The sequence below is a fragment of the Hyaena hyaena genome, unplaced genomic scaffold (genome assembly GCF_003009895.1).
Source record: "Hyaena hyaena isolate Hyena2069 unplaced genomic scaffold, ASM300989v1 scaffold_31, whole genome shotgun sequence".
Classification (NCBI taxonomy): Eukaryota; Metazoa; Chordata; class Mammalia; order Carnivora; family Hyaenidae; genus Hyaena; species Hyaena hyaena.
The window spans coordinates 5278053-5304760 of NW_024080664.1; the positions used below are offsets into that span (position 1 = coordinate 5278053).

Below are 26708 nucleotides of genomic sequence, written 5' to 3' on the forward strand. Positions count from 1 at the left end.
ATCGATGTTCACCAAGTGCTTCGTGTCGGCTGTTCTCAGCTGGCTGTGATCATCCGCACCTTGGGTGTGAAATGACTTTGCATTTGGAACGGAGAAAAAGATGTGGATGTGTGAACAGTAAAGCAAACCTTTGTTTTTCCAAGTGTGAGCTCCTCCGGCTGAGCTAAACACGTGTAATATTATGGCGGGAAGACTGTGAACTAAAATGAGTAGAGATATGAATGCTGAGAACAAACTGAGGGCTGAGGGGGGTGGGGGGAGGGGGAGGGGGAGATGGGCACGGGGGAGGGCACTTGTGGGGATGAGCACTGGGTGTTATATGGAAACCAACTTGACAATAAACTATAAAAAAATTTAAAAAATAAAATAAGTAGAGATATAAACATTTCTAGAAAAAATCCAGAATAGTCTCCCCATAAAACTTCTATGTGTTTGATAAAAAGAAGCCCCTATGACTATACACAAAGCTGTTCGGGAACTAGCGCTTAGCTTCTGGTCCCCCAGATGAATCGGTTCGCGGGTCCCCAGGCCACTTGTCCACTCATCCAGCCACGCGTCGAGGATTCCGTGAGTGGGAGTCTGAACTTACTGAGTGTGAGCTGGGCATCTTCCCTGCTCAGTTTATGGTCTGAGGGGCCATCCAGCAAAGGAAAAGCTTCGGATTATATTTGTGGTAAGATCGGAGGGCTTAGGAAAACAGGGGGAGGGTTTTCCTTGGTGCATCTAAGAGGACTTCTCGGGAGAGGCTGATTACCAGAGCAGAATCTCAAAGGAATACAACTTGCACATGCTTATTTGCAAGCAACAGAAATTGGAACTGGCTGATTGTTCCGAAAAGAGTATTATTAAAAGCTAAGTGGGTCATTCACCAGAGGGCTGGGAGAGGAGCCACACCCAATGTTCGTGTCCAGAACTGGCCTGATGGGATGTGCCCCTCCGTCGGGCACACCAACCGCGGACACCTGCTGCCGCCGCCGCCATGACTGGGCGAGGAGGCCGCCCCGTGACCAGCGCTGCCGTCGCCTCCCTCTGCAAATTGCTGGTGTGTGAATCAGAGATCTGCGTGGCGGAAGCTAGCCACACGCCCGCATTTAGCTGCAAGAGAAGCTGTGAGTTTGCGTGCTCTGGGTTCCAAATACAGCAAACGTGTTCTCTAAGCACCCAGAAAACGTAATAAAGCCATCACCACAGTGAAGAGGGTGCTCTAAGGAGAAACAGCCACAAGAAGCCCCAGAAATCGAGTTTCATGTCAGTTCTCCCTTACTTCCCCAAAGAGTCAAGTCTTGAAAAAAACGCACGACGGGCTGTCATCGGTCAACATTTTACTTTGCCAAGAAAGGCATCAGAACCATAAGGCCTAGAGTTTACTGTCATTGTCAGTTACCAACATAAAGGACATTTTAACACCAAAAAGGAAAGAAGGGCTTAACCTCAGGATCAGGAGTAATTATTAGGTTGACATAAATTTGGTTGAATGGAGGTGCTCAGTGCATCGTCCTTACTTCTCTGTTTTGTGTGGACAAGTGGAAGCTTCGTCAGGGTCAGCAATGACCATGGGCAGGTGCTTGAGAACACTCCGTTCATCTGCTTTAAACACAGGGGGCCGCAGAAGATGGGGGGTAAGCAGATGGGGGCATGGGTCTATATTTGAGGACTTGAGGGGCAAGCCTGGAGTTGCAGGTATGGGGGAGAGGTGTTGGTGGTCAGGGCTAAGGGAGGAGCCCCCGGAGAGAAATGGAAGGGGTTAAATCAGAAGCCCTAATGACCAATAAGTTGGGAGAAAAGCACCACAGTTTCTCAAATTCTTTCTTGGTCTCTTCTGACGATTGATGTGTCAATCTCCCTTCAGTTTCAAACGTCTGGATCTTCCTTACTGGAATACAGAGTCCTGGAGGGCTAGGGGCTGGCTCTCCTGTCCCTTGACACTCTCTGTGCCCAAGACTGGCTTCCGGGCGACACATAGCAGGGGGGCAGCCCGTGGCCCCCCCCCCCCCGTCCTATAAGGGGCCCGCATCGCACTGCGGCTCTTGCTGCACTCACACTGTTTCCATGGTCTTCCACTGACCCCCAAAGAGAAGATTATAAAGAAAGTTGTGCTACAAACATAGGACATGAGTATACAGATATTCTTCTGAAAAGCAAACCAATTCACATGGAAAATTCGCAAACATGACTTTGGATATTTACAAAGTCACAGACACGGCCAGTGCATTTCTTCAAGACTCCCTTCTACCCCATTAGGTAGAATATTGGTTCAGAGAAGAAAAAGCTTTAAAAATACTACTTTGGGGTGCACCTGGGTGGCTCAGTCGGTTAAGCATCTGACTTCGGCTCAGGTCATGATCTCACAGTTCGTGGGTTCGAGCCCCACATCGGGCTCTGTGCTGACGTCTAGCTCAGAGCCTGGAGCCTGTGTCAGATTCCGTATCTCCCTCTCTCTGACCCTCCCCTGCTCACTCTCTCTCTCTCAGAAAAAAAAAATTAAAAAAAAAATACTACTTTGGCTCATCTTGGGACGCCTGGGTGGCTCAGCTGGTTAAGCGTCCGACTGTTGGTTTTGGCTCAGGTCATGATCTCACGGTTCGTGGGATTGAGCCCCATGTCGGGCTCTGTGCTGTCAGTGCAGAGCCTGGTTGGAATCCTCTCTCCCTCTCTCGCTGCCCCTCCCCTGCTCGTGCACACTCACTCTTTCTCTCTTTCCCTCTCTCTGTCTCAAAATAAATAAAAAGAAAAAATGAGGAAGACCTAAAAAAAAATATATATATATATATATATATATGTTTATTTATTTATTTATTTAGTTTGAGCACGGGGTGAAGTGGGGTAAGGTAAGGGGAAGGGGCAGAGAGAGAATTCCAAGCAGCCTCCAGAGCCCATCACAGGGCTTGATCTCTTGAACTGTGAGATCATGATCTGAGCTGAAATCAAGAGTTAGAGGCTTAGCCGACTAAGCCACCCCAGCGCCCCTGAAGGCTTTTGCTTCTATGTTCAAGTGTACCTCGATAGAGCTGACATTTGTTAAAAAAGAGAATTTTGGCGAAGTGCAAATATGTTAAATACTGAAGGTTTTAGGGAAATGGACACAAAATAGTAAGTTTCACTATTGCACACACACATGGAGCAGAGGTCCGAGACGGGCAGAAGAACAACTTGCCGGCCCCCAGCCCCCTTCCCGGAACGCAGCCGTCAGTGGGAACCGGGCACCTGCTTCCCAGGCAACGGCCGTGAACTGTGGGGCTTCTCCCTGCTTCTGATGCGCAGGAGGGCACAGCTGGGGTGGCGGAGCTTTCATGTGCCACGGCGCCCGCTGGGCTTGTTTGCCGCCCACCTCCAGTGCCCTCCCCGCCCCCAGCCAACTTCCTCATCTTTGAAACCAAGGTCACCAGGAAGAGACCACAGGTGCGAGGCAAAGGCTGGGCATTTGGCCTCACAATTCCCCCCTAAATTCAGGTTACTTGAAGGTTTCAGATGATGCCATTTCAATCTATTTTACATAATACTGAATTTTATTACAGCATAAATCGTGGGGCCAAACTGACAGTGTTGCCCTCGTGCCCAGAACTGAACTATTAGGAAAACTAATTGCTTTTGGGGTACACGTGAGTTCCACCCCTGCCATGTCGCCCCCTTGAACACCTAACACTAAGCTGAGTCTGATGCCCTCACTGCTGGCCAATATGTTCACGCTGGTCATAAACCCGGCACGAACACCACTCTATCCCCTCCAGCAGCCAAGCGATCCGCGTTCAGGATGCGCTTCTACTGCAGAGGTATGGTCCGTCCCCTCCCGTCATACACTTGTGGCACCAGGCTCTGGGGATCCTATGACGAGTTCAGACACTGGATGCCCTCAAGAAGCTCAGTGTGGCTCCTTGAAGAAAGGGGAGGCGTTCTACCTTGGGGGGGACAGCTCCAAGGCAGGGAGTTGTGAGTGTAGGGGTGGTCAGGGAGCTCAGCCTGGGACGGCATGTGGGAGGCACAGCCAAGGCTGAGGGTGAGCCCAGAGCTGACCGTATGGCAGGGGGCAGGAGGGGAGAGTGGGCCGGTGGACCAGAGGGGAGGGTGCTGAGTAGTCAGTAGCGAGAGAGCAGGAGAGAAGGCAAAGGTCGTAGTGTGGTCATGACCTTCGCAATGGCTGGGAGAGCACAGGGCGCTGGGATCTGGTGACCCCTGGTGGGGAAGGTCCCAGACCAAGGCTGGGCTGGGCTGCCGCACCAGCTGACACAGGGGTGGGGGCTCGGGGACCACAGGCGATTTGACATGTGCCCCATGTGACATGACCCTGTGGTGGTCAAGTGGGGACCAAAGCGGGTATTTATTATGGATAAGATGGTCTTCTTGGGAATTTAGAGTGTTTTTCAACCAAATCCTTTTCCTGAATACTTGGTCCTCAAAGACACCTGCAAACACCCTAACTTCATATGCAAATTACTATTGTTACAAGCATTGAAATTCACATCAAGAAAGAACTGGAGATTTTAACTGAGCTTCTTGGACCGGCCTAGAGAATATTTAGTAAAAATATAAAAGTCATCTGCTAAGCCAACCATCACACTATCATCCAGGGGTGGCTCTTTAGGGAGGGAGCCATTACTCTATGCACAGATAAAACACCAGTTTTATTGTTTGGTTGGGTAGGCGCACCTGGGTGGCTCAGTCAGTTAAGCATCCGACTTTGAAGCTCAGGTCATGATCTCATGGTCCGTGGGTTCGAGCCTTGCATGGGGCTCTGTGCTGACAGCTCAGTGCCTGGAGCCTGCTTCTGCTTCTGAGGCCCCCTCTCTCTCTGCCCCTCCCCTGCTCTCTCTCTCCCTCTCTCAAAAACGAATAATCATTAAAAAAAAATCTAAAGTTTGGTTGGGTACAGAAAAACACACGCACACTTAGTAGGTTAAAATATCCAAATAAAATTTACTGCAACTTTTGTAGTATTTAATTTGTGCTACAAGACATGGTGCATAGGAAACTATGTAAAGCCCCTGAGGAAGAATATCCATGGTTTAAGGTGCAACTGGTTTTCTTTCTTCTTTGGGGAGAAGGTGAGTGACGATCCCTGGGAAGAATGAGGGTGGAAAGGAGAAGGAGAATTTAAGGTTCTTTCATGTGATGGTCGGGGAATTGTGGGTCCTGGTTCTTGCAGCATAAAAAATGTAGTGTTTTTCTAGGTGTTGTTTTTGTTTTCTAGCCAGGTGGTCTTCGGTATCTGAGTCAACAGGTATAGAAGAATGTTTCAGCCCAATAAGGATCACACGCTGATTACACTAGTAATTAACAGAACGTGTTTCTAAACAGCAGGTTTAGAGAATGAGGCCTGGGAGCCCCCAACTGCCCGGTGCATGTGCCGACACATTCCCCGGAATCGAGTCTCCTGATTTGCCAGGTAATTCTGGTTCTTCGGTCCTGCGCCCTCCTGCCCCCTGAGCTGCCGCAGCCACCGTGCGACCACGGCCCCGACACTGCTCGCCATCCTCGGCCGCGCTGATGTAAAACTGTTAAGGTTGTCAGTGCACCATCCGCCAAGTCCCTGGATTTAGGCGGGACGCATTTTCAGTTTTAGAAAACCTACACCCTGCTCAGATAATCTTTACATTGTACCAAAAAAAAAAAAAAAAAGGGTGTCCCTTATGCTGTTATTTCTTAGGAGACTTGGGTGAACCAGGAAGGGAGGGAGAGGGGTTAGTTTCACATGGAACGGAGTGGAGTGAGGCCAGTGGCAGCAGGCACCTCTGCACACGCGTGTGCACGGGGGCTCCTCGTGGCCACCTCTCCTCCATGCCTGCAGGACAGTGGCATCTGAGAGCTGCGAGGACCCCGCACTGCACACGGCACTGTTCTCTTGAATGACCGGCCGCCTGGTGCCACAGAGAACGCCAGCTCCCGACTGCTTCTCATCTCAAGGGTTTCCCTCTGCCCACGGAGGCTCACAGAAGGGTCACAAGCGCTGTCGCTGGTCGTTTACTGTAACATGGGGCAAAGTACAGAAGAGAACGGAAGGACCTAGGGCATTCCCAGAACGGATGGGCGAGGGCTGCACTCACGTCCTGGAAAACCGCATTTCCTATTCGATTTACCCTTTTTACAAGAACAGAGCAAAGAGTCCAACATCGGAGCAAGCGCATCCCCGTGCTGAGGGTTGAAATGCAAAGTGAGGCTGGGAGCCACCTTTAAATACATATATACATCTGGAACATAATTTAAAAAGGTCTTTATAGAACATAAAAACCTCAACAGCATCCGCCCCTATGAAGGTGTTTTTGTTTTTTTTTAAAACTTTATGGTCCATTAAAAAAATTAGATACCACCTTTCTCATAGGCCTCCCCCCATACTTAAAAAAAAAAAAAAAAGATTTTAAATTTAAATTTATGCCTAAGAAATAGAAAGCTATCTTGATTGGCGACGACCTGTAGTAGAAATTCCCTTCAGCACCCCCTTCCCCCGCGATGGAGGGGGACGGTGGGACATTGTGTGTGCTTGGTCCGTGGGCGTGGGTCCAGCCGAGAGGGACCCCGGATGTGCCCGAGCAGCCGGCCCCTCTTGCCTCCCCCGCGGACGGGGGCGGGGAGGGGGTGTTGCCCCAGAGCAGCAGCGGGTGGGAGGGAGCGCGCTCAAATGACATAGTCGTCGTGGTCCACAGGACTGAAGGCGGCTGCCCTCAAGATGTCCAGGGAGTTCACCAGGATCAGAGTCCCCGTGAGGTGTTTCCAGCGTTTGGTGATGGGGTTTTTCATCTTGTCCAGGCCTATGTGCAGCTCCTGGATGACGTCCCGGTAGCTGTCCCCGATCTGGTGGCTCCACGTTAGTAAAAAGTCATAGGCGGGTTTCCACATGGCCTGGAGTCGCCCAAAAGAAGAAGAGGGAGGGGGAAGGAAAGATTAGGGGATGGCAAGAGATTTGATCCTATTATTTGATCCTATTACCTACGGCTCCTTCGCTCATTATTTATGCTTCTCTTTTGAGAGTGAGGAGCCCAGAGAATCAGGTGGAACGGACTCTGCCTGGGGCTGGCACACAGAGGGAACAGCGCGTCCCCTGCGCGAGCAGGTGCGTGGCAAACGGTGTCTGAGCCAACAGGAAGGACCTCTCCCCTAACAATCCCTGTGGCACCTTCCACGTGGGCCATTTCTTTAGAAACTCAGTGCGTTAATAAAGGACGCCTTTATTCTCGGGCACTTCCTCCTTCCTGGGTCTCCCAGGCCCGGGCCATCTTTCCGGAAGCCTTACGCGAGCTCCGAAAACAAGTGAGGGTACAAGGGACCTCTGAGCAGGAGCCCGGCCAATCGTGGCGGAGGTTACGGAACACACCAGGTACTGACCCAGCACAGCCCTGGGCGGAGACCCACCGCAAGTGGCCACAAAGGGCTCCGTTCACCCATCTCCGCCCGACAGGGAGACTTAAGATCAGGCCTGGCAGGGGCGGGCACTTCTGACCCCCACCTCCTGGCCCAGCGGCCCTGCCTCCATCAGAGCCTCCAGTCCCGGGGAGGGACCCCTGCGCCCTCAGCGAGAGCCGGCCACGTGGCGGGCACACGCCTCCTCCTGGGAACTCCTCCCTCCCTGTGGACACACGCGGGGGAGGCGGTGCCCTGACTGCCTCCCTGCCCCCGCTCACCTCGCTGTCCACGACCCCGTTCCGGTCCCGGTGGGGAGACTCGTACGCGTCCATCTGCTGCTTGGACACCTTGGCGAGCTTCTCGGCCAGCTCCCGCCAGCGCTGGGCCACCTCCACCGCCGTGGTCAGGAGCACAAAGTCCTGGATGAGCCTGACCACCAGGCCCTGGCAGTCCATTTTCAGCAAGGCCTGAGGGCAGAGGGGCAGAGCACAAGGCAGGTCAGAGGGCAGGCTCTGATTCAGGCGGGGCTCCCCGCAGACGCGGTGCGCTCTTGGCCACGAACGTTCTAGGCCTGTAGAGCATCCCCCGGACTCCGGCGTGGCTGAGGGCACGGGGCGGAAGGAAAGCAATGGCTTGCGGCGTGGACTGGCTTTGCCAGTGTTGTGCCACCAAATCCACGTCCGCCTGGAACTCAGAATGACTGCGTTTAGAAGCAGCGTCTTGGCAGATGTGATGAGTGACAACCAGGTCACCGCAGGCTCGGGCAGCCCCTCTGTCCCTGCGAGGAGGAGACGGACAGAAGGCGTCCCTGCTGTAAGGGCGGAGGCAGAGACAGGGGTGAGGCAGCCACAGGCAGGGGGACCCGAGGGTTACTGTCGGAGCAACCGGGAGCCACAGCCTCCCTCAGAGCGCCAGCAGGACCCAGCCCGCGCACGCCTCCACACCGGGGAGCACAAGCTTCCGTCGTTCTGGGCCACCCAGTTTGCGGCACTTTGTCTGGGGGGCCCCAGGATGCTGACCGCCGGCGAGAGGGCGGCTGAGGGCTGTCGGCCCTATTTCTGCACCCCGGAGACGCTGGGGGAAGACGACCACGTGCCCGGGGCCTAGGGGACCGGACCTAGAGTTGGGCTGCTGGACGTGCTGCGGGCAGAGGGCTCGGCCGGGGGCCCCAGGCTCACGCTGACATCTGGGCGCTCGGGTTCAGGGTGCAAAGTGAAGGCCTCGTGTGGAGGAGGAGGCAATCGGAGAGGCCCGAGGCTGACCCTGGGGAGGCACCATCGGAACACTCTCTGGAATCAACACGACCGCTCCCTTGCCAAAGCTGCAAGAACTTTCTCGTGGGTCTTCAGGACAGGAGCCCCCAGCTCTGGAGGGACTCACTCCGGAGGGAAAGGAATGGCCTCCACCCTGGACAGGAAGGAGGCAAGGCGACGGAGCAGGGCCCCGAACCAGCAGGTGGGCCACCCTGGGACCTGCTTCCCCAGCTAGGAAATGGGCTGAATCCACAGGCCAGTGTATTCTGTGTGACCTGGGGCTGGGGTCTTAAAGAAACAGTCACATCGGCGCAAACCAGCAGGTTGGTCTCGGACTACACCCCGCTAGTGGGGAAAGCGGGCCTCAGGTGCGCCCGGAGACGGTTCCTCAGGTGAGCCTGGGATTACAGAGTCGCCTGGTGCCCATTCTGTCCCTCTGCACCCTGTCTGTGCACCTGCTGCGGTCACCTCGAGATGCGGAAGAGCACGTTAAAAACAACAAAGGAAGCAGCCCTTTCCCGACCGGGCCGAACATGCAGCTTGTTGGAGAGCTGTGCCCAGTATTTTGTGAGGATGGCGGGTGGCCGTGGGTGCGGGCAGCTGCCGTCTGCCGGGTCGCTAAATTTAAAGGGCACGGCTAGAGGCGCCTGGGTGGCTCAGGCGTTTGAGCATCTGACTTCGGCTCAGGTCATGATCTCGCGGTCTGTGAGTTCGAGCCCCACATGGGGCTCTGTGCTTGGAGCCTGGAGCCTGCTTCAGATTCTGTGTCTCCCTCCGTCTCTCTCTCCCCCTCCCCCAATCACATGCTGTTTTTCTCTCCAAAATACATAGTAAATAAATAAACAAATAAACACAAATAAAGGGCACAGCTAATCTAGACCGACCGAATACCCTTGTTTACATTTCACGTTCATGTTGGGGGAGCTTAACAATATGGAGGTTGGAGACTTTTTGGGCAATTTCCTGAGTGCATTAGCTGGCCACCCCAGGTCAAGCTCTGCAATTTTCTTAAGTTTCTTTATTTTGAAAGAGAGAGAGAGAGACAGAGCGTGTGAGTGGGGAGGGGCAGAGAGAGAAGGAGAGAGAGAATCATAAGCAGGCTCTGCAGTGACGCAGGGCTGAACTCAGGAACCGCGAGATCATGATCTCAACCAAAACCAAGATTTGGATGGTCACCTGACTCAGCCCTCCTGGTGCCCCAAGCTCTGCCAATGAAAACAGGGGTGAGGGACCAGTCTGGTCTCTGGGTCCCCAGGCTGGCAGGTGGCTGTAACTGAGGTCAGCCAGAGGTCAGCCTGAGGATCCCCTGGTCCTTTTCTGGTTTGTTTTGTTTCACATAAGCTGCTACTATACTGTGTACTTACCGCGAGCCGGGCAGGGGCTCATTCGCCCCTCAGAGCCCCCAAAGCAGGCGCCGAGCTCACCCCATTTTGCAGATGAAGCCGAGAGAGTGATGGAGAAGCCCCCACACTGCGTGAGCGTCCAGCCAGATCTGCCGGCCTGTCCTCTGCCCCGATGCAGACACTAGACACTCGGAGGCGCCCGGTGGCCTGTCCAGGGCCCCGTCGCTCGGGGTGACAGAGGTGGAGGCAGGGCCAGGATTCCCAGCGCTCAGGCCCACGAATGGCCTCCGTGGTTCTGCACACACTTGCTACTCGGTATCAGGAATGAGACCAGATAAAACGCGGGTCTGGATTACGCTTCATTTCAGCTATTTATATATATTTCAGAAAATGGTCTATTCACAGAGCTGGGCGGTCGGTCCCTCGGTGTCCCCCCTCAGCTTCCGCTCACACAAAGCAAGCGTGTGTCTGTGTGCTCAGCTGCCTGGCTCTGGAGGTGGCCTCGTTTTCCAGGTAACAGAGTCATGCCTCTGTCCCCCGGGGCGCTGGGCGAGGACGGGGCTCCATCGTGCGGGGAGCGCAGGGAAGGAGGCGCCTTCGTTTACTTAACTTCAGCTCCAGTGACACAGCTTTGATCGGGCCGGCACGGGCGTCAACTGTCACAAAGCTGCCACACCACCAGCGAGAGGCAGTTTATGCATTTTTTCAGGGCACGTTTTGGGTGCCACCAAGTCTGGGCAGTGGAAGGCTTCACGATAGGAGACTCTGGCTGCAGCACTTTCCCTATAGCTTCCTCCTCAGTTTTCGTGCATGTGTGTGCACGTGGGGACACACACACACACACACAGAGGTAATCCCAGAAAATCCCATTCGAAACGATGCTGATTCCGGCTGCAATCCCAGAGTGAACTCGAATCTTAGCCAGGTGACCAAATCTGCTCGACAGAGGTCCCCATGGGGACGATGCGCTGGCTCTGCGGGCCACGCACTCTGTGCCACAACCCCCGAGTCTACCGGCGTGCAGCGAAAGCAGCAGAAACGTGTGGGCGCCGACGGGCACGGCTCAGTCCGGCGCGACTTCTCTCACAAAGGCAGGCGGCCCACGAGCCAGTCTGCCAAGTGCTGTTTTAGGAGATTCTCTTACGAACAGATAATGAAGTATAGTTTTGTTCTGCTGTACGTGAGTCCCACGCACGCTTCTATCCCCAAGACGTGCAAACACCAGAAGGGCTATCTCCCACCCCCCGCCGTGGGAGCCGCGGGCAGCCGAGCCTCCTGCTGTGGGGGCGCAGGAGCCCCAGGAATCTGCCTCAGTGCACAGTCGTTCGCTAACTGCCTCCTGGGGGTGTAAGGAGGCCCTTCTCCAGATTCGCAGAGCGTCACCGCACGCCGTCCCCTGCCGGCCCGCACCCCGGGATTTGCCCCTTATCCTGGGGTAAGTTTCCATTTCTCAGAGAAGCCTCTCCACAGAGCCCCCACCCGGACTCAAACGACCCCGGCCGCAGCCGCCACCAGTGACCCCTGGCCACCCTGGGGCTCCAGCACCAGCTCTGAGCGCTGGCCCCGGCCCCCCGGGGAGGCCCGCCCCCGTCCCTGGCTGCCCTTCCCTCCCGGCCATGAGGACAGACCCTGGGTCTTGTTTGCCAGGGATTCCCAGAACCTGTCCTATCGGAGGCGTGCATGGGAACCCTCGGGGTTCCGTGTGCCACCCTCCAGCACACACTCGGCCCCCAGACCTACTGAGGGCCTCAGCCTGGGCTGAGCCCTCTCCTTCAGTGTCGTCACAGTTTGTGGTACAAGACACGCAGACGCGCTGACGGCAAAGAACAGGCTGAGGCTTCTCCCCTCCACACGGAGAGAGAGGATCCCGACCTGGAACCCAGGCTGATGAAAGTGAGGAGGGGGAGGCGCCGTGCGGTCAGTCACCATGGTCACAGCACCTGCCGCTCCCAGCTGTGCACCCCCCCCCCCAGTGCCACTTGCCACCACGTCAGCGACGGATGGCTGCGCAACCTCAGGATTGGCCCATGGCTTAGCGCCCCGGAACACAGAAGTGTGGACAGGTGTGCAGACACCCAGAACACGGAGGTGTGGACAGGTGTGCAGAGCCCCCCCCCGGAACACGGAGGTGTGGACAGGTGTGCAGAGCCCCCCCGGAACACGGAGGTGTGGACAGGTGTGCAGAGTCCCCCGGAACACGGAAGTGTGGACAGGTGTGCAGAGACACCCGGAAAAGGAGGCACCTGCACCCGGCCCTCCCGCAGGCCTGGGAAGCAGCCGGCGTGCCGCACGCCCCCGTGGCACGCGCACAGGCTACCCGCACACTCTCCACCGGGAACAGCAGAGGAAGGGACGAAGGCACGGCAAATCTCACGGAATTTATAAACAGCGCAGCATCTACGCCCCATGTGGCTCAAAGACGGGCCATGGGGCCAGGGACCCTCTGCTTCTGTGCTTCACAACTGCAAAGTTCCAGTGCAAACAAGAAACATAGGCTGTGTTTACAGACACACACAAATCAGTGAGGATTATCTGCATTCAGGGAAAGACAAAACCTGGGGCGAGTCGAGGAAGTTGTGCAAACTCTGAGGGTCAACACCGATGTGCATGAAGGAAACAGAGCCTCTCACCGGTGACGCAGTGAGAGAACGAGCACCAGGTGGCGGGAGAGCGTGCAGACCAGCCGCCAAGGCCCGCTGCTACGACTGCCTGGTGTGACAGCCACACGGAGGGAAGTGGCCCAGGGAATCCGAGTCAGAATCACTTATTTGTTTCTTTGACACAAACCTACCTAGAAAGGAGTATGGAAATTAGGTCCCCCCACCAGGCATCCTGAAGGAAGGACCCTCAGAGTGGGGCACCCCACTCACCGCTGCTTCTGAGTGGCTGAGAGACTGTGAGACGGGGCAAGGAGCAGGGGTGCGCCCGGATGCACGAGGGGCAGGGCCGTGCCTGGATCCAGCCTGACTCCCCTTTGCTTCCCCTATAACACTTAGCCCCCTCAACGCCCACAGAATAAAGCACAAGCCTTATCCTGTGCAGGGGGCTCTGAACCCCACAGACCACCATCCTCTATCTCCCCAGCCTCAGGTCTGATCCCATCCACACCTTGCCACCCCAGGTCCTCGCCCACGCGGCACCCCCTACCTGACGGCCCCTCCCTCATCAAGTGGGCTCCTGTACCCCCTTCCTGTATCAGGAGCCCCCCTCAACCCCATTCACCTTTCCCTGATCTGCCGAGGGGCCCTCCTCTTTGGGGCTCATGACAAGTATGTCCCGCAGTCATGTGACCGTTCACTCCAGGCCTTCCTCAAGTCAAAGACCCGTGTTCTTGGGACGCCCAGCCCCCGGCGTCGCCCCTAAGCACACAGCAGGCAGCAAAGACACGCTTAGTGAATATCGAGTACACTCACTCCCGGCCGTCCGTGGTGGCGCTTTCACTCTGTGCCCTTGAAGCCTGGGGCCCCGGGAGCTCCGTCCATCCTGCCTACTCTCCGCGGTCAGTGCCAGTCACACCCCTTCTCCACAGTGGCCCCACATCGCCCCTCACCACCACGTTCAAGGAGGTCTGGGGCGCGCCGTCGACGGGCGGGCCATCTTCTGTCACGGACAGTCCCGGCTTCTACCGCACAGCTGGGTGAGCCAGGGACGGGGGCCAGTCTCTGTTGGCGGTCACGCACCGTGTGGGAGAGCAAGGGCAGGCAGAGGCAGGCGCACCGGGGAGCCCACGTGGCTGTGCAAGGCGCCCCTTGGATGAGCTCTGACATCGGGAACACGCGCCGAAGCCACAGAAAGGGGAGAAGAGCCAAAGCAGCAGGGCAAGGGCGGCTGAGGGCCCTTCAGGTTAGCCGCCCGGGCCGGGGCTGCTTTCATCCACTCACTCATTCCTCAAACAGCGGAGTGTTTCCCGGGGGCCGGGGGGCCCTTCTCTCGTGGCGTTTACATCATCGTGGATCGGAGAAAGCCCAGGGACGGCCAGGATCTGGGGGGACAGTGCAGCGACCCAGGTACCAGGTGGCTTCCCGGGAAAGGTCTGACAGCACGGCCTCTGGGCTAGGACCCCAGGGACGTGGCCGCCTTCCACCTGATGCTGTGGGCAGAGCTCCAGCCTGAGGCAGGGCCTGGGCCCACACGACGGCCCACCCCATTCTCATTTCATTCCGGGCTCCTTCCCATCTCCCTCCAAACCCACTGTCCCAAACCTCCCCCCTTTCCAATTCGTTCACTCAGTTTCCAGACCAAGGACTCATAACTGAACAGAAGATCATCTTCAGAAAGCAAGGGGGTGGGAGGCGGCGTGGCCGGGGTGGGACTGGGGCTGGGGTGGGACTGGAGGCCGGGGTGGGACGTGGCGTGGCCGGGGTGGGACGGGAGGAAGGCCGGCTCACGGCGGCCGAGGCCGCAGGAAACCAGGGCTCCGTGATGTGAGCACCGGGAGAAGTGAATCCCGGCCCCCAGGCCCCCGTACACGCTGGGCCGAATTGGCCTGTGGCGTCCGGGGGTCTGGCCCACATGCAGATCCACCCGCTCTCCAGAAGGTGACGGGCTCAGTCCAGGGCCCGCGCGAGGGAAACCCCTTGCTGGGCCAGTGCTCCTGCCCCCCATCGCTCCCACAGACGAACCAGGGACGGCCCCCCAAACCTGTGCTGTCAGAGAAGCCCCTCCCCCATCACTTAAGTCTGAAAAGACCTGAAATGAAGAAACGGGATAGACAAGCCGCCTCCTCGGTCTTTATTTTCCCACAGCTGGGAAGGGCTGCTCTCACTGTCATTTTCCCCCTGCCCTTTCGAGGGGAGTGTTTTTTAGGCTGCAGTGAACGAACTGAACGAACGATCAAAACTATCGATGTGCCATGAAAGCACCTGATTCTAGAACCGATGGCAAATCCCAGCTTAAGGCCCTGCGAGAGGGACACGCGCCCCCACCCGGTGCCGAAGGGTCCATGGAGGGGGGACAGGGGAGGATTCCAGGCCGGGCCAGCGGCGGGGGGGGGGGGGGGGGGGGGGGGGTAGACGGCCTGAAGGGAAGGTGTCCCAGTGCTGTGGTGGCCATGCCCAGGGCCCACGGGACGTCCCCCCGCTGCCTCAAGGACCCCACGTCCTCCCCAGCAAGCTGCCATCCCCAGCCCCCCAACCTCCTGGATGCCAAGATCGACACCTCCGGTTCCCATCCCTTCTGGACGATGCTCGGTTCTCCCTCTGCTGCACACACCTGGCAGTTTGTACTCCCGCGAGCGCTGTCAGGCTGCGACTGTGTGCCTCCCACTCCCGAGAGCCGGGTGCACCACGGACGGACCTCAGCGCCGCATGCACCGGTGTCAGCTCGTGCCTGCTCGACACACACACCCGGCTCGGCCATTCCCAGAGGCCCTCACGGGGCACGGCAGCTGCTGTGGAGGGGCCGGGTAGCGCTGCGGAGACTCACATCGTACAACAGTCAGGAGGCGAGAAGGCTGTGCGGAGCCTGGGGGAGCACGGAACGCCGAGGCCAGATCACAGGGGTCAGTGACGTGTCCTACTGGGAAGTTGGGGGAGGGCACGCTTCCCCCTTAGAGAGAATGTCCCGCACAGATTCGAGGCGGGAACGTTATCAAGTTCCTCCAAGTCAGCTACTCCAAGACAGGCCACCGGACGCAAAGGGCGGTGGGTGGGGGGCGGGACCCGGGCCGAGGAGGCCGTGCAAGGCCCAGCGAGTGCGTTCCCCTCCGCCGATGCCCCGGGTGCGCCCTGCCCAGCCTCCCCGCCTTCCGCTTCTCAGATCGCACTTCCCAGAGGCGTCCTCAGTCCCTACTGACTCACTCACGCTCACTCTCTCTCACTCACACACACACACACACACACACACACGAGACAGAGGAAGCAGCGAGCAAGCCTCCAGGAGAAGAAAACTCAATATTAAGTCAGGCTTCGGGGCGGCAGTTCTGAAAACTTCGGAGTCACCCCCAGGTCCTGTTGGGGGTGAGACCTTCTCCCACAGGATCGGAGCAGAGGGGGCTGGAGGGCGAGCCTCCCTGTGCCCCCCAAGGGGCTCGCAAGCCCAGCGGGAAGCCACCCGATCGGGGCTCTGGAGCTGCCTGGGGAGGAGGGTCGCTACAGAAGCGCCATCTGCAGGTGCCCGTGCAGGTCTCTCGGGGAGCAAAGAGGAGCCCAGACGCCGGCCCAGCGATTCACGGAACCCGCGCCCGGGCGTGTGGGGAGAAGGCGGCAAGACTGGACCTGGCCCCCAAGCACCCCCCCCTCCCCCGCCCGCCGGGCGCTTACCATCATGAGCTCCTTCTGGAAGGACTTTCGCTCTTTGCTCTCGGCGTTGTTACAGTCCTCCTTGAGTTTCTCCAGCACGGACGCCACCCGCTCGGGCTCGCTGTCCAGCTCCGCGCGGCAGAAGAAGGTGAGCGGCAGGTCCCCGTAGCCCAAGGCGTCGGCAAAGGAGCGCCAGCTGCTGATGTTCTCCATGAGCAAGGTCCTGACGGAGGCGTAGATGTAGGTGAGGAACTTACAGGGCCGCAGGATCTGCTCCAGCAGCACCGAGGTGCTCAGCTCGGGCCCCGACAGGAGGCTCGGCCGGGCCCTGCCCACCACCAGCACGTTCTTGGCGTGCACGAGGCCGACCCTGCCCTGGTGGTAGCCGATGTACCACTCCTTGGTCCACAGCTGCCCCTTCAGGCGGATCTTCTCCTCGCTGAGCAGCGCGACGCCGTCGCCCTTCCTGTACTCCAGCAGGTAATGGTTCTTGCTCTGCCGCACCACGGTCTTGAGCAGCTTGCCGAACTTGAGGCTGGACACCGGGCGGTCCTGGAACGTCGGGTATTTGGTGGTGGCCGCGAACGGGGACAAGATGATCTTCCCGACCTCGTTCTTCTTGAGAAAGCGTCTCTGCCCCGAGGGCTTGATGGCACTTTTCGGGGGCGGCTGGGGGGTCTGCACACAAAACTGGGTCAGGATGGCCTCCTGGTCGCCTTTCACCTGGACCCGCAGGGTGAAGTCGGACAGCTCGCGGGGGTCCTGGCAGGTGATGGGGAAGATGAGGCGGCTCACCTTGCCCAGCTTCATCTGGAAGCCCCTCACCACCTTGGCCTGCTCGCTGGCCTTGACCTCGTAATTGGTCATGTTGGAAAACACGCAGACGTGGAGATCCTGGGGCCGGGGCAAGACGAACTGGTGCTTGCCCCAGAGCTGCAGGGCCACGGGGGCAGGGCTGGGGGCCTGGCGCGTGACCTCGCTGACCAGCAGCGTCTTTGGGGCGCAGTCGTGCCCGAAAATGGTCACCACGGTCTTGAAGGACGGGTGAATGTGTTTGGGGCCATAGAGCCCCACGGTGACCTTCTTGTGGATGAAGTCCCACACCGTGGAAGGGTAGAGAATGTTGGGGCCGTGGGCCACAATGGCCAGGTACATGCAGGGCTCCAGGTTGTCCAGCTGCACCTGGACCGTGTCCCCGTAGCTGTAGGTGAGCGGGACGGGGACATAGGGCCCTTCCTTCAGGTCGCTCCTCAGGCACTGGAGACCCACTGTGCTTTTGCTGAAAATGTCATTTTTCACCTCGGCGGACACTTTCATCTCCACGATGATAAAGGTGTTTACCTCCAAGGTGCTCAGCTTCACCTCCAGCACGGGGCTGACGCTGCTGCACCTGTCGCTGTTGAGCTCGAGCGGGGGGTCCAGCAGGGCCTTCATGGAGATCTGCTGCGTCTCCCCGGGGCCCACGTGGCCCTCGGGCACGTGGATGCTGATGCCGGTGTCGGGCAGCTGCACGGCGCCCCCCGACCTGTCCAGCTTGCACGCGATGCTCGTCTCCACCGCCTGGGTCTGGCCCCACCCGGGGCTCTGGCCCAGCAGGTCCAGATCGTGGCAAGACCGGGCCAGCTTCCGGTGGCTCAGCCAGGCGGCGCGGAAGTCCTCCCGGCTCTGGAACTGCTCCGGGGCCGGGGACTTCAGGCCCGAGAAGAAGCCCGAGGAGTCGGGGGCGTCCGACTTGGCCTGGAGGACGGACAGTTCCGACAGGCTGTAGGAGCGCTTGCTTCTGAAGAAGGGGTTGTCCCGCTTGCCCGCCGCCTCTGCCTGGAGGCGGCTTGCAGCCGGCAGCTCGTCAAAGATGTTGCCGACGCTGTTGGTGGTCGCGGAGCTGGACTCGGTGAATGAGGACGTGCCTGTGTCAAAGAGGAGCAAGTCCACGGTGCTCTTGGGGGCCGGCTCGTCGAAGCTGGGCATCCCCGGCGTGCTCCCGTTCAGAAACGGGTTTGTCTGGGCCCCGCTCCAGAAAGGGTTGTTACTGTAGGTCTTGGCCGGAGCCCTGTCCTCCGTCCATCCCCCGAGCAGGTCTAACTCCTTGGCCACCTCGTCCGGGCTGTCTGGAAGGTTGTCGATCACCCCGCTGTCGCTCAGGGTGGAGTTCCGGTAGTTCAAGGGCTGCACGTAGGAGGAGGGGATGTAGCCCATCTCCGTGGTGTTGTGTGCGTACCACCACTCTCCGCCGGACGCGTCCAGCACGTAGAGGTGGTCGCCCTTGGAGAACTTGAGGGTGGTGAAGTTGGCTGGGTGGTAGTCCTTGATGGCAACCACTTCCTTTGCATTTCCGAAAGCGGGGGGGTTGTCTCCTAGCAAGGCACTGGGAGAAGGCACTGCATAAAACACAAAGAAACAGGTGAGGGCGAGGCCCACGGGCACCGCGGAGCACTGACCGGACCCAGGGAGGAGGGAGAGCGCTCTTGGCGACGAGCCCCAGGGCACTGTGCTGACGGCCTAGCGCCAGCACCGCTGTCCCAGCCCACTCGGCGCAAAGGCGGGAGGGTTCGCACACCCCCGTTTCCCCGGGATTGCTAAAACGCCGTCTCATTTTTAAACATTTTCTAAGTTTTAACGGTTTTATTCTTAAGTAATCTCTACACCTGGCATGGGGCTTGAACTCACAACCCTGAGATCAAGAATCACAGGCTCCACCAACCGAGCCAGCCGGGCACCCCCGATGCCTTCTCATCTGGGCCAGAATTTTCTTTATGTAACGAACTTACCGGAGCTGCCACCAGATAGAGAGAGAAGCTGAACGTCACTGACTGAAAACCTGTGACGTTCTGAGTGGGGCGACCCCCAGCCTGGAGCCAGGGCCAGGAGATGACCCGTGTTCGTGGGCTGCAACACAGACACGTGACTGGGGAGAAGGTTCCCCTGACAAGCAGGTGCGTCTCTTACATTTCCAAGCTGAACTCATTCTTCCTCAAAGACTTTTGAGGGGCGCCTGGTTGGCTCAGCCGGTTAAGCGTCTGACTTCAGCTCAAGTCATGATGTCACGGTTCATGGGTTCGAGCCCCGCATCGGGCTCTGGGCTGGCAGTGCAGAGCCTGCTTGGGATTCTGTCTCTCTGCCCCTCCCCTGCTCATGCTCTCTGTCTCTCTCAAAATAAATAACCTTCAAATAAAGTAAAATAAGACTTTTGAGGCCAGTGTCTCCCAGCCTCCTTTAAAGGATCATTCAAAATGACAGCTTGGAAAGGGGCTCTCCCGCACGCCTTGAAAATGAAAAATGTATGTCCGCCGTCATTCACGTTATCCCCGAGCAAGCGTTTACAGCTGAAAGACCCCAACTCGTGCAACAGTGACTCAAGCTAATTTTGGGTTCACGGCGTTCAACTATATGTGTTCCCGAAGTAGAGAGCAATGGGGACGGCTAAGGTCAGCTCAACGAGGGGTGTGCGCTTGGAAAAATATCGGATAACGAAATACCTAGGTGTTTTCTCTCCCTCCCTTACACGACAAAGTATATCCAGAGGACGAGGCAAGCTCTTTCTGAATGAAAGAAGCCCCCCGACCCCCAACTGTGCCTTGTTTCACAGGGTTTAGGGGATATTCTGGCTTCCTGTAAGAAACGACATTCAGAAAGGACCGTACTTTTTAGTGGAACTCCACCCACGTCTTCTTTAATATATGATTAAGTCAATAAGCATTCTATTCTACCAAACTGGCCCTCCAAAAAAAGTCTTCTGCCCGCTTCCCTTTCCTTTGAAAAGAAATGATGGAAATGGAATTGTATTTCCTTAGCAAAGTCTGGGGAAAGAAAGCAGGAAGTTTCTGTTTGTTTCCATGGGCCAAGTTAGAGAGATAAGCTTGGGAGAAAGCTCACCTGGGCCGTGAAGGCTGTCGCCTCCCGCCCTCTGTGTGGGGTTGTCGGGGAGAATCTGGCCCTGGGTTCCCTGGCCAGGGGCTTCAGTCCAGGCCTCAGAGCCCCAGAGTCTTTCTCAACGGGCCCTGGCGAAGAGAACGTTCTGATGATGTGCCTGGCATAATGGTGCCTCGCCGACGGCAAGGATACACAAACCGTTATGTTAAAGGAGACACCTTCGCCGTCCCTCCTAATTTTATTTTCTCTGTAGCACTTATCATTGACCAATATACCATGTATATATATTTTTAGGGGGTGCTGCATGGCCCCATTGGGGTGGAAGCTCCGTAGGGACTGTCTTGCTCACAGGGCATTCCTGGAAGCCAGCCTGTCACATGGCAGGTGTTCAACAAATATTCGTGGAATGAATGCTCACTTTACATGCACACAACAGAGAGGCCATATTCATGGTCAAGGTGTCGGCCAAAGGCAAAGCCAGAGCTCTCCTTGGCTGTGCCCTGCTATAAAATCACCCCAAAGAGAAATCGGTTAACAGTGAAGGGAGGGGAGTGAATAAACACAGGAAAGGCAAAGAGAAGGACTTTGAGGGAGAGGTGGGGGGCGGGTCAGGCTTGGGTCAAGGTGACAACGGCACACCTCGCTTGCTTTGTTTTCCAGCCCCGCCTCCTGTGATAGAAACTGATTTTTTTCTTTCCTTGACACATCTAATGAAAATGTCACATAAAAATTAAAACCAAATAAAAATTAGAGAGCTTGCCAGCTATTAAAATCTTGTTAGCGTCCCTCAGAAGTTATATCCCCAGTATGTTCCCCAGAACAATTCCCTCAGAGCGATATTTTTGAAATTAAAAACCAAAGCCATTAAGCAGGCTTTGTCTACAGCCTAAGAAAACGTATCAACGCAAATGCTCACTCTGGTTTCACCAGACTGAAGAATAAAAATGGTTTCACTTAAAATTCCAAGCACTCTCCTTAGCAGAGAAGCAGTGACATATTTCAGTCAAGGATCAGGCTCATCCGATGGGAAACGGCGATTCTTCCAAGGAAATGGACTGTGGTGTGAGCTCCTGGCAGATGGGTCCCGCCATCGTCACCCGTCACAGAGCGCCTGGGGACACCCGGGGGGGCGCCTATCCAATCAAATGCAGGAGAATCCCTATCGAATCCCATCTTAATGAATTCTGGAAACGCTGCTTAGATTCACAGCTATCCTCGATTTTAATACCAAAAAAAAAAAAAAAAAAAAAAGTCCCTGAGTGTCAGGAGGTTCAGAGCACTGAATAAGCCATTTCTTACCCCTCCGCCTCAGTTCCTGTGCAGGCAGAACGTTGATCAGAGGGCAGAGGATTTCACAACGGACACTTTGGCTGAGATGCATTCCCACCTTGCAGCCTGTCTACCCTGGGGATGTTGGGGAGGCCACCCGCTGCCCTTGGGAGATGGGTTCAGGGGCTCCCGCCCAGCTGACCGGCCCTACCTCACATCCCCTGATGTCTCATTTATCTTTTTCCCACAATTGCGGTGTTCCTTTAAGACCCTAATGCCTCTCAGATCATTATCATTTTAATTTTAAGAAATTCAGCTCCCTTCTTTTGAGAACTCAGCCCAAACCCCACAGTTTATGCTCCCATTTTCCAACTTTAACCATGATCAGCTGGGCTATAAAGTAAGAACACAATGCCCATTGCTGGGCATTAATGGTCCATTATTTATAAAATGGGTCCATTATTTATAAAAATACCTGGTAACTCAGCTACTGTTGTTAATAAAATCTCATGATTTCTTTTGCCACTCTGTTCATTTGAGGAACACTGAAAGCAGTGCCCAAGGCTCCCAGCCTAAAGCACGGACAGGAAGAAACTGTGGATACAGTGAAGGGAGAAGGGATTAGGAAGAGACGAAGAGGGTCCATATGGTTTTTAGGACATCAGGAAAGAGGGCCACAGTGTTACCTGGGAGATAGTAGTTTGGTTCAAGAACTATTTATTTAGCACTGACTTTGTGCCAAGCTGAAGACACAAAGGTAAAGACCAGCTCCCACTGCTCAACTTGCATTCTGGACGGCGCTGTGGGTAACTTCAGCACGCTGTGGTAAATGCCCTGGGGAAGCCACCAATGATGGCTGATGAGGATGCATCCCATGGCACCAGGAAGCGCCTAGTAAGGTCAAAGTGGACTTCTAGGAAGAAAATGACCCACTGGCATCCATCTCATCGACCCAGTTGTCTGTGGCTGTTAGAGGAACCCAGAAGTTTAGGGTGATTCACCCTGGGGTCACCTCTAAACCAGGAGTCAGCAAACAACGGCCCGTTTGCTGTTTTTGTAAATAAAGTTTTACTGGAACACAGCCACGCCCATTGCTTACTCTCTCCTCCGCCCGCTCTCGGGCGGCAGCGGCACAGCGGAAGAGCTGCGACGGAACCCCGAGGGCCTGCAAGGGTTAAAATCGTTCCTGTGTGACCCAGCTCCCTACCTTAATGTCACCAAAACTCAACGAAAGGAGAAAACACAACCATATTCTGTATGAAGAAGTCCCATTACCAAGTGGGAATTCATAACCTCGCAACACCCCAAAACCCAAACCCAAACAAAACAAGTGGTTAGTGTCCCAGGGCTGAATGTGAAGCTGAAGAAGGCTAAGACTTCACATCTGACGGGGGACCTGACAGCCTTTAAGGCCGGAAGCCCTTGGGTCTCAGAGCACTTGCAGATCTGCCTCCTCAGCCACAGTTCTGTCCCCAGGAGCTCACCTTTGACATCATTAAAGCTCGTTTCGGAAAACCCTTCGGTCAGGTCGATCAGGGTCCCCTCAGACTTGCACCGGGGGAGGCCGCCGGAGTTGGCCGCTCGGATCCGCTGGGCTGCCATCTTGAAGTCTCTGCCTGGGGGGCCGCTAACGCGTCATATCTCCTCCTCCAGGTATCCCGGCGCTCGCTGAGGCTCTCCTCACGCAACCATGCTGCACTGCGGGGTCACCTTGGCAATGTGCTTCTTCCTGACAGACGGGGAAGGATAAAAAATTCCCTTGAGCAAGCGAAACGTAGGTTGAACAGGGATTTTGTGGGAAGCGGCAACCTGCTTTCTTCCAGAGGCCATTCCGGTAAAGACAGACCCAGGACATTCTTCCTGGCCCAGGAGGAGGGCTCCCCCTGGATTCCGTGCACACCGACGCCCATCTCATCGCTGTGCGGGGCACGGAGCCGGGCCTGCTGTCCGCACCCTCTCTTCCCCGGGCACAAAGGGGTCGCTGAAGTTTGTTCTAGCACCTGGCCGGCCTGCCGATCACAATGAGGAGGACAAACGGGATCTGTGGGGTCCACACTGCCGGCCCCGGGGTTCAGGAAAGAGGACATACGTCCATGTGCCCAGACGACGGCTGGTCCCGTTAGAGGCAGAGCCCCAGCTGCGACGCTGGACACCCGGGAAAGCAGCACTCAGCGCCTCCTGTGGCCCCGCCTTGGGGCGAGGGGGTCAGGGGAGCGCTCCCGGCCTGCCCCCCACCCCCGATGCTCCCCTAAAGTCCTCCTTGGATCCCCAGCAAACGACGGTCCTAAATAAGGTAACACGTTGCCATTTCTGCACGTAAGGCGTGTGCCTAACGCGCTCAGCCCGTGTCACCGAGCTGGCGGACAGACAGGCGGACAGAGCGCCGCTCCAGGGCCTGTTTGTCTGGAAGGGACACAGCGGCATCTCGGGGGCCCTGGAGGCGGCGACGTGGCTAGCGGCGGGATGACCCCCGCCAGCCCACAGGCAGGAACGCACAGCCAGGAGCCAGTGTCAGAGAACACCCCATGTGCTTCCCCGGAAACGGGCGGACACGCCACAGCCAGCCGCTCCCGTCAGGACACAGGGCAACCCGAGGGCAGGCGAACGGTACCCCGCCACATCGCGGCCCGTGTAAGCCGGTCCCAGGTCCCTGGTTCCCTGGCCGCACCGTTCAAGGACAGCTGGGAATACGGCTTCTGGCTCAGGAGAGTGGCCTTCACTAATGAGAGGGACCCGGAGGGGGTGCTGCAGCGAGGAGCGGGGGTGGGGGGGTGACCTAGCCCGTCCGCCTCTCCCCTTCCCGCAGGCTCCACACGCCGTGCAGCGAACACACCCAGGTTTGCATCCACACTCAGCCGTCCGCGGGGACGTCTGGTGTCAGTGTAAACTCCGGGACGCAGGGCAAAGAGCACTGTCTGTGCTGGTTTGTGCAGAGACTAAACACGACAATCCGTGTAAGGTGCTTGAACAAGGAGCAGGGGCTCACAGACTCGGTCTCTGCGGCCTGGGGCCTCGGCAGCCCGGTCCCGGCTCACGGTGACCTGCCGCCAGAAGCCCCAGTGAGGACTGCTTTCCTTCTCAACCACCGAACACCACACTCCTCAGCGGAAAGCTCTGGAGAGAAGGCGTCGCAGAGCTGGACGCAGAGACCAGTTCCCAGGCCAGAGACGGCCCTGTGCCCACCAGGCGAGCCGGGGGCCACGTGTGCGGGGTACAAGCAAAGCCCACCCGCGGGAGCAGCCCTGCTTCAAAGAGGAAGCGCGATCAGGAGAAAATCACTGAGATGAGAGAATATGAAAATCCTTTGGGTCCAGAAGACCAGTGTCACCTAGGGTGAGAACAGAGAAAATGGGACTCGCGTATGGGGGGAGGGGGTCAGAGAGGACAGGCGGTGGGGGGCAGGGCGGGCGGAGCTTTCGGACAGATCTGAGACCATAACCTGAGCTTGCCGGCTAGACTTTCGAATTAATGACCCAAGATTCCAGGTCTGATGGGTGTCTCCTGGAGATGCAGACAGACAGACAGACAGACATGGCCAAAGCCAGCTGGCTGTGAAATCTGACTGGCGCCCTCGGCTCGTCCCGTGAGGGCCCCCCACCTGGTGCAGAGCGGCCCCGGGCGCTCGGTGAGTGGGGGAGGGGCGTGTTCTCGGGATCAGACTGGAGCGAAGGCTGCCTTCCTCCTGCGCCTGCCCCACACCCCCCCACCTGACACACACTCCTCGCTAAGGACACGGGACCTCAGGTCAGGCGAGCTTCAGGAAGAGGGGTCCAGGAATTTCCTAGGAGAGTGTGTTCTGACCAAGCTTCAAGACAGACCCAGAATAAAAAGGGGGCTCAGCACCTGGCATGCCCTTATTCAATGCCTATGACCTGACTTTCCACTCACGGCCCGAAGAGACTATTTCACGGAGGGTTTAAAAGAAAAGCTGAAATGGGCACAGCAGTGAGGCATTACTGCAGAGCGCGGCCTTCGCTCCCACACTGGCGTGGTGGCCCTGTGCCCGAGGACCCTGAGGCCGGGCCGGCTCGGGAGCCCCGCACTATAACACTGAGAGTCCAGCCTGACCAGGTGCCTGGGGGAGGCCCGGAAAGCCACCCAGAGTAGGGGACCTGCCAGAAGGTTCTGGAGGACGAAGAAGAGTCGCCAGACAGAGCAGGGCACAGGGGCTACCTGAGCACTGGGGACTGGCCAAGTGAGAAGAGAGAAGGCAGCACAGGTGGCAATAGGGTTGGCCTTGGCCCTGGAGACCACGACCTTGGCCCTGGAGACCCCAGGAAGTCACGGAAGCTTCCTGATGGAGAACTGGCCACAGAGGAGGGAAAGAAAAGCAGCGATGCTATTCTGACAGCGTAGTGGTTACGGACAGGCTGCGGAGGGCTGGCGGGAGGGGGAAGCAGGTGCATGTGGTGATGGGCGGGCACACCTGCACCGGCTCCCCCCACAGGGTCCTGCAGGGTGAGTTTCTGTGGTCGGAGGGGCTGACTTCATCCGGGCCAGGGAGAGTGGGAGCCAGCAGCTCACCTGAGGCGCCTACAGGACAGGACACAGCTTTCCAGCGAGTGCTCGGGGATAAACATTTACGAGTGATCGGATTCCTGCATTCGCTATCACGACAGAGAAGGCGGCCGGGGCTGAATCAGGGCTTGCAGGGGTAGGGGGTGGGGGGCAGAGGAGAAAGCAGTACAGGACGTCACTGGAATTTCTGGAGATGGATCATTGTTTTTGTTTACTGTTGATGGGGGACATAGTTGTTACCCGGAGCCTGTTGGCAGTTACATAAAGACCTGCAGTCCTTTCTAAAAACACAGATCCTCTCACAGAGGGTGCCGTTCAAGGAACACACAAGCCACTGATGGTGCCTTCTGACAAGCCCAGCACTCAGCCAGGGTGAAGGCGAGGCTCCGAGGTGGGGTTCCCGGACAGCCAGAGGCAGCGCGTGCTCACCGAGTATCAATGCACCCATTCACACCACCCCTGCCCGGGACGAGGGACGTTTGTTCCGTGGTGCTCAGTGCCTTGTGTAAAGCCCAGAACGGCAATTTTTCTTCAGGGACAATGTGAGACCACCCCTGGACACGTCCCGATGCCTACCAATACATTCAGGGCCAGTGCCAACAGAGTCCCCAGCCTTTCCTCTCACAGCAGAGGGCAGCCAACCTTCGCCAGACCCGCCCGGCAGACTCTCTCCCTGGAACCCGGCCCTTCCCTGACCAGATACCATCAAGGTGAGGGTTCGAGGAGAAGCTCTGCATCTCCACCCACTCCAGAGCTGCCACGGAGAGATCACTGGAGTCACCTGCCCAGGGGGTGGTGATGCTCCAGGGGGAGGTGATGGTCCGGGGGATGGTGATGCTCCAGGGGGAGGGTGATGGTCCGGGGGGAGGTGATGGTCCGGGGGG

The 26708-nt window shown here is 57.2% G+C and overlaps 1 protein-coding gene across 2 annotated transcripts in view; it reads right to left on the reverse strand.

Annotated features, from left to right (window-relative positions):
* Positions 1 to 4887: 4887 nt before the first annotated feature.
* SH3BP4 (SH3 domain binding protein 4) overlaps positions 4888 to 26708 on the reverse strand; it is an 83156-nt gene continuing 61335 nt past the window's right edge. For both annotated transcript variants that reach the window (XM_039228549.1, XM_039228548.1), the window contains 4 exons: positions 22791 to 23035; positions 16189 to 18545; positions 7611 to 7799; positions 4888 to 6831 (listed from right to left, as the gene is read on the reverse strand). In XM_039228549.1, coding sequence (XP_039084480.1) covers positions 6607 to 6831; positions 7611 to 7799; positions 16189 to 18545; positions 22791 to 22908 — 2889 coding nt within the window. In that variant the 5' untranslated portion in view covers positions 22909 to 23035 and the 3' untranslated portion in view covers positions 4888 to 6606. The remainder of the gene's footprint in view (positions 6832 to 7610; positions 7800 to 16188; positions 18546 to 22790; positions 23036 to 26708) is intronic.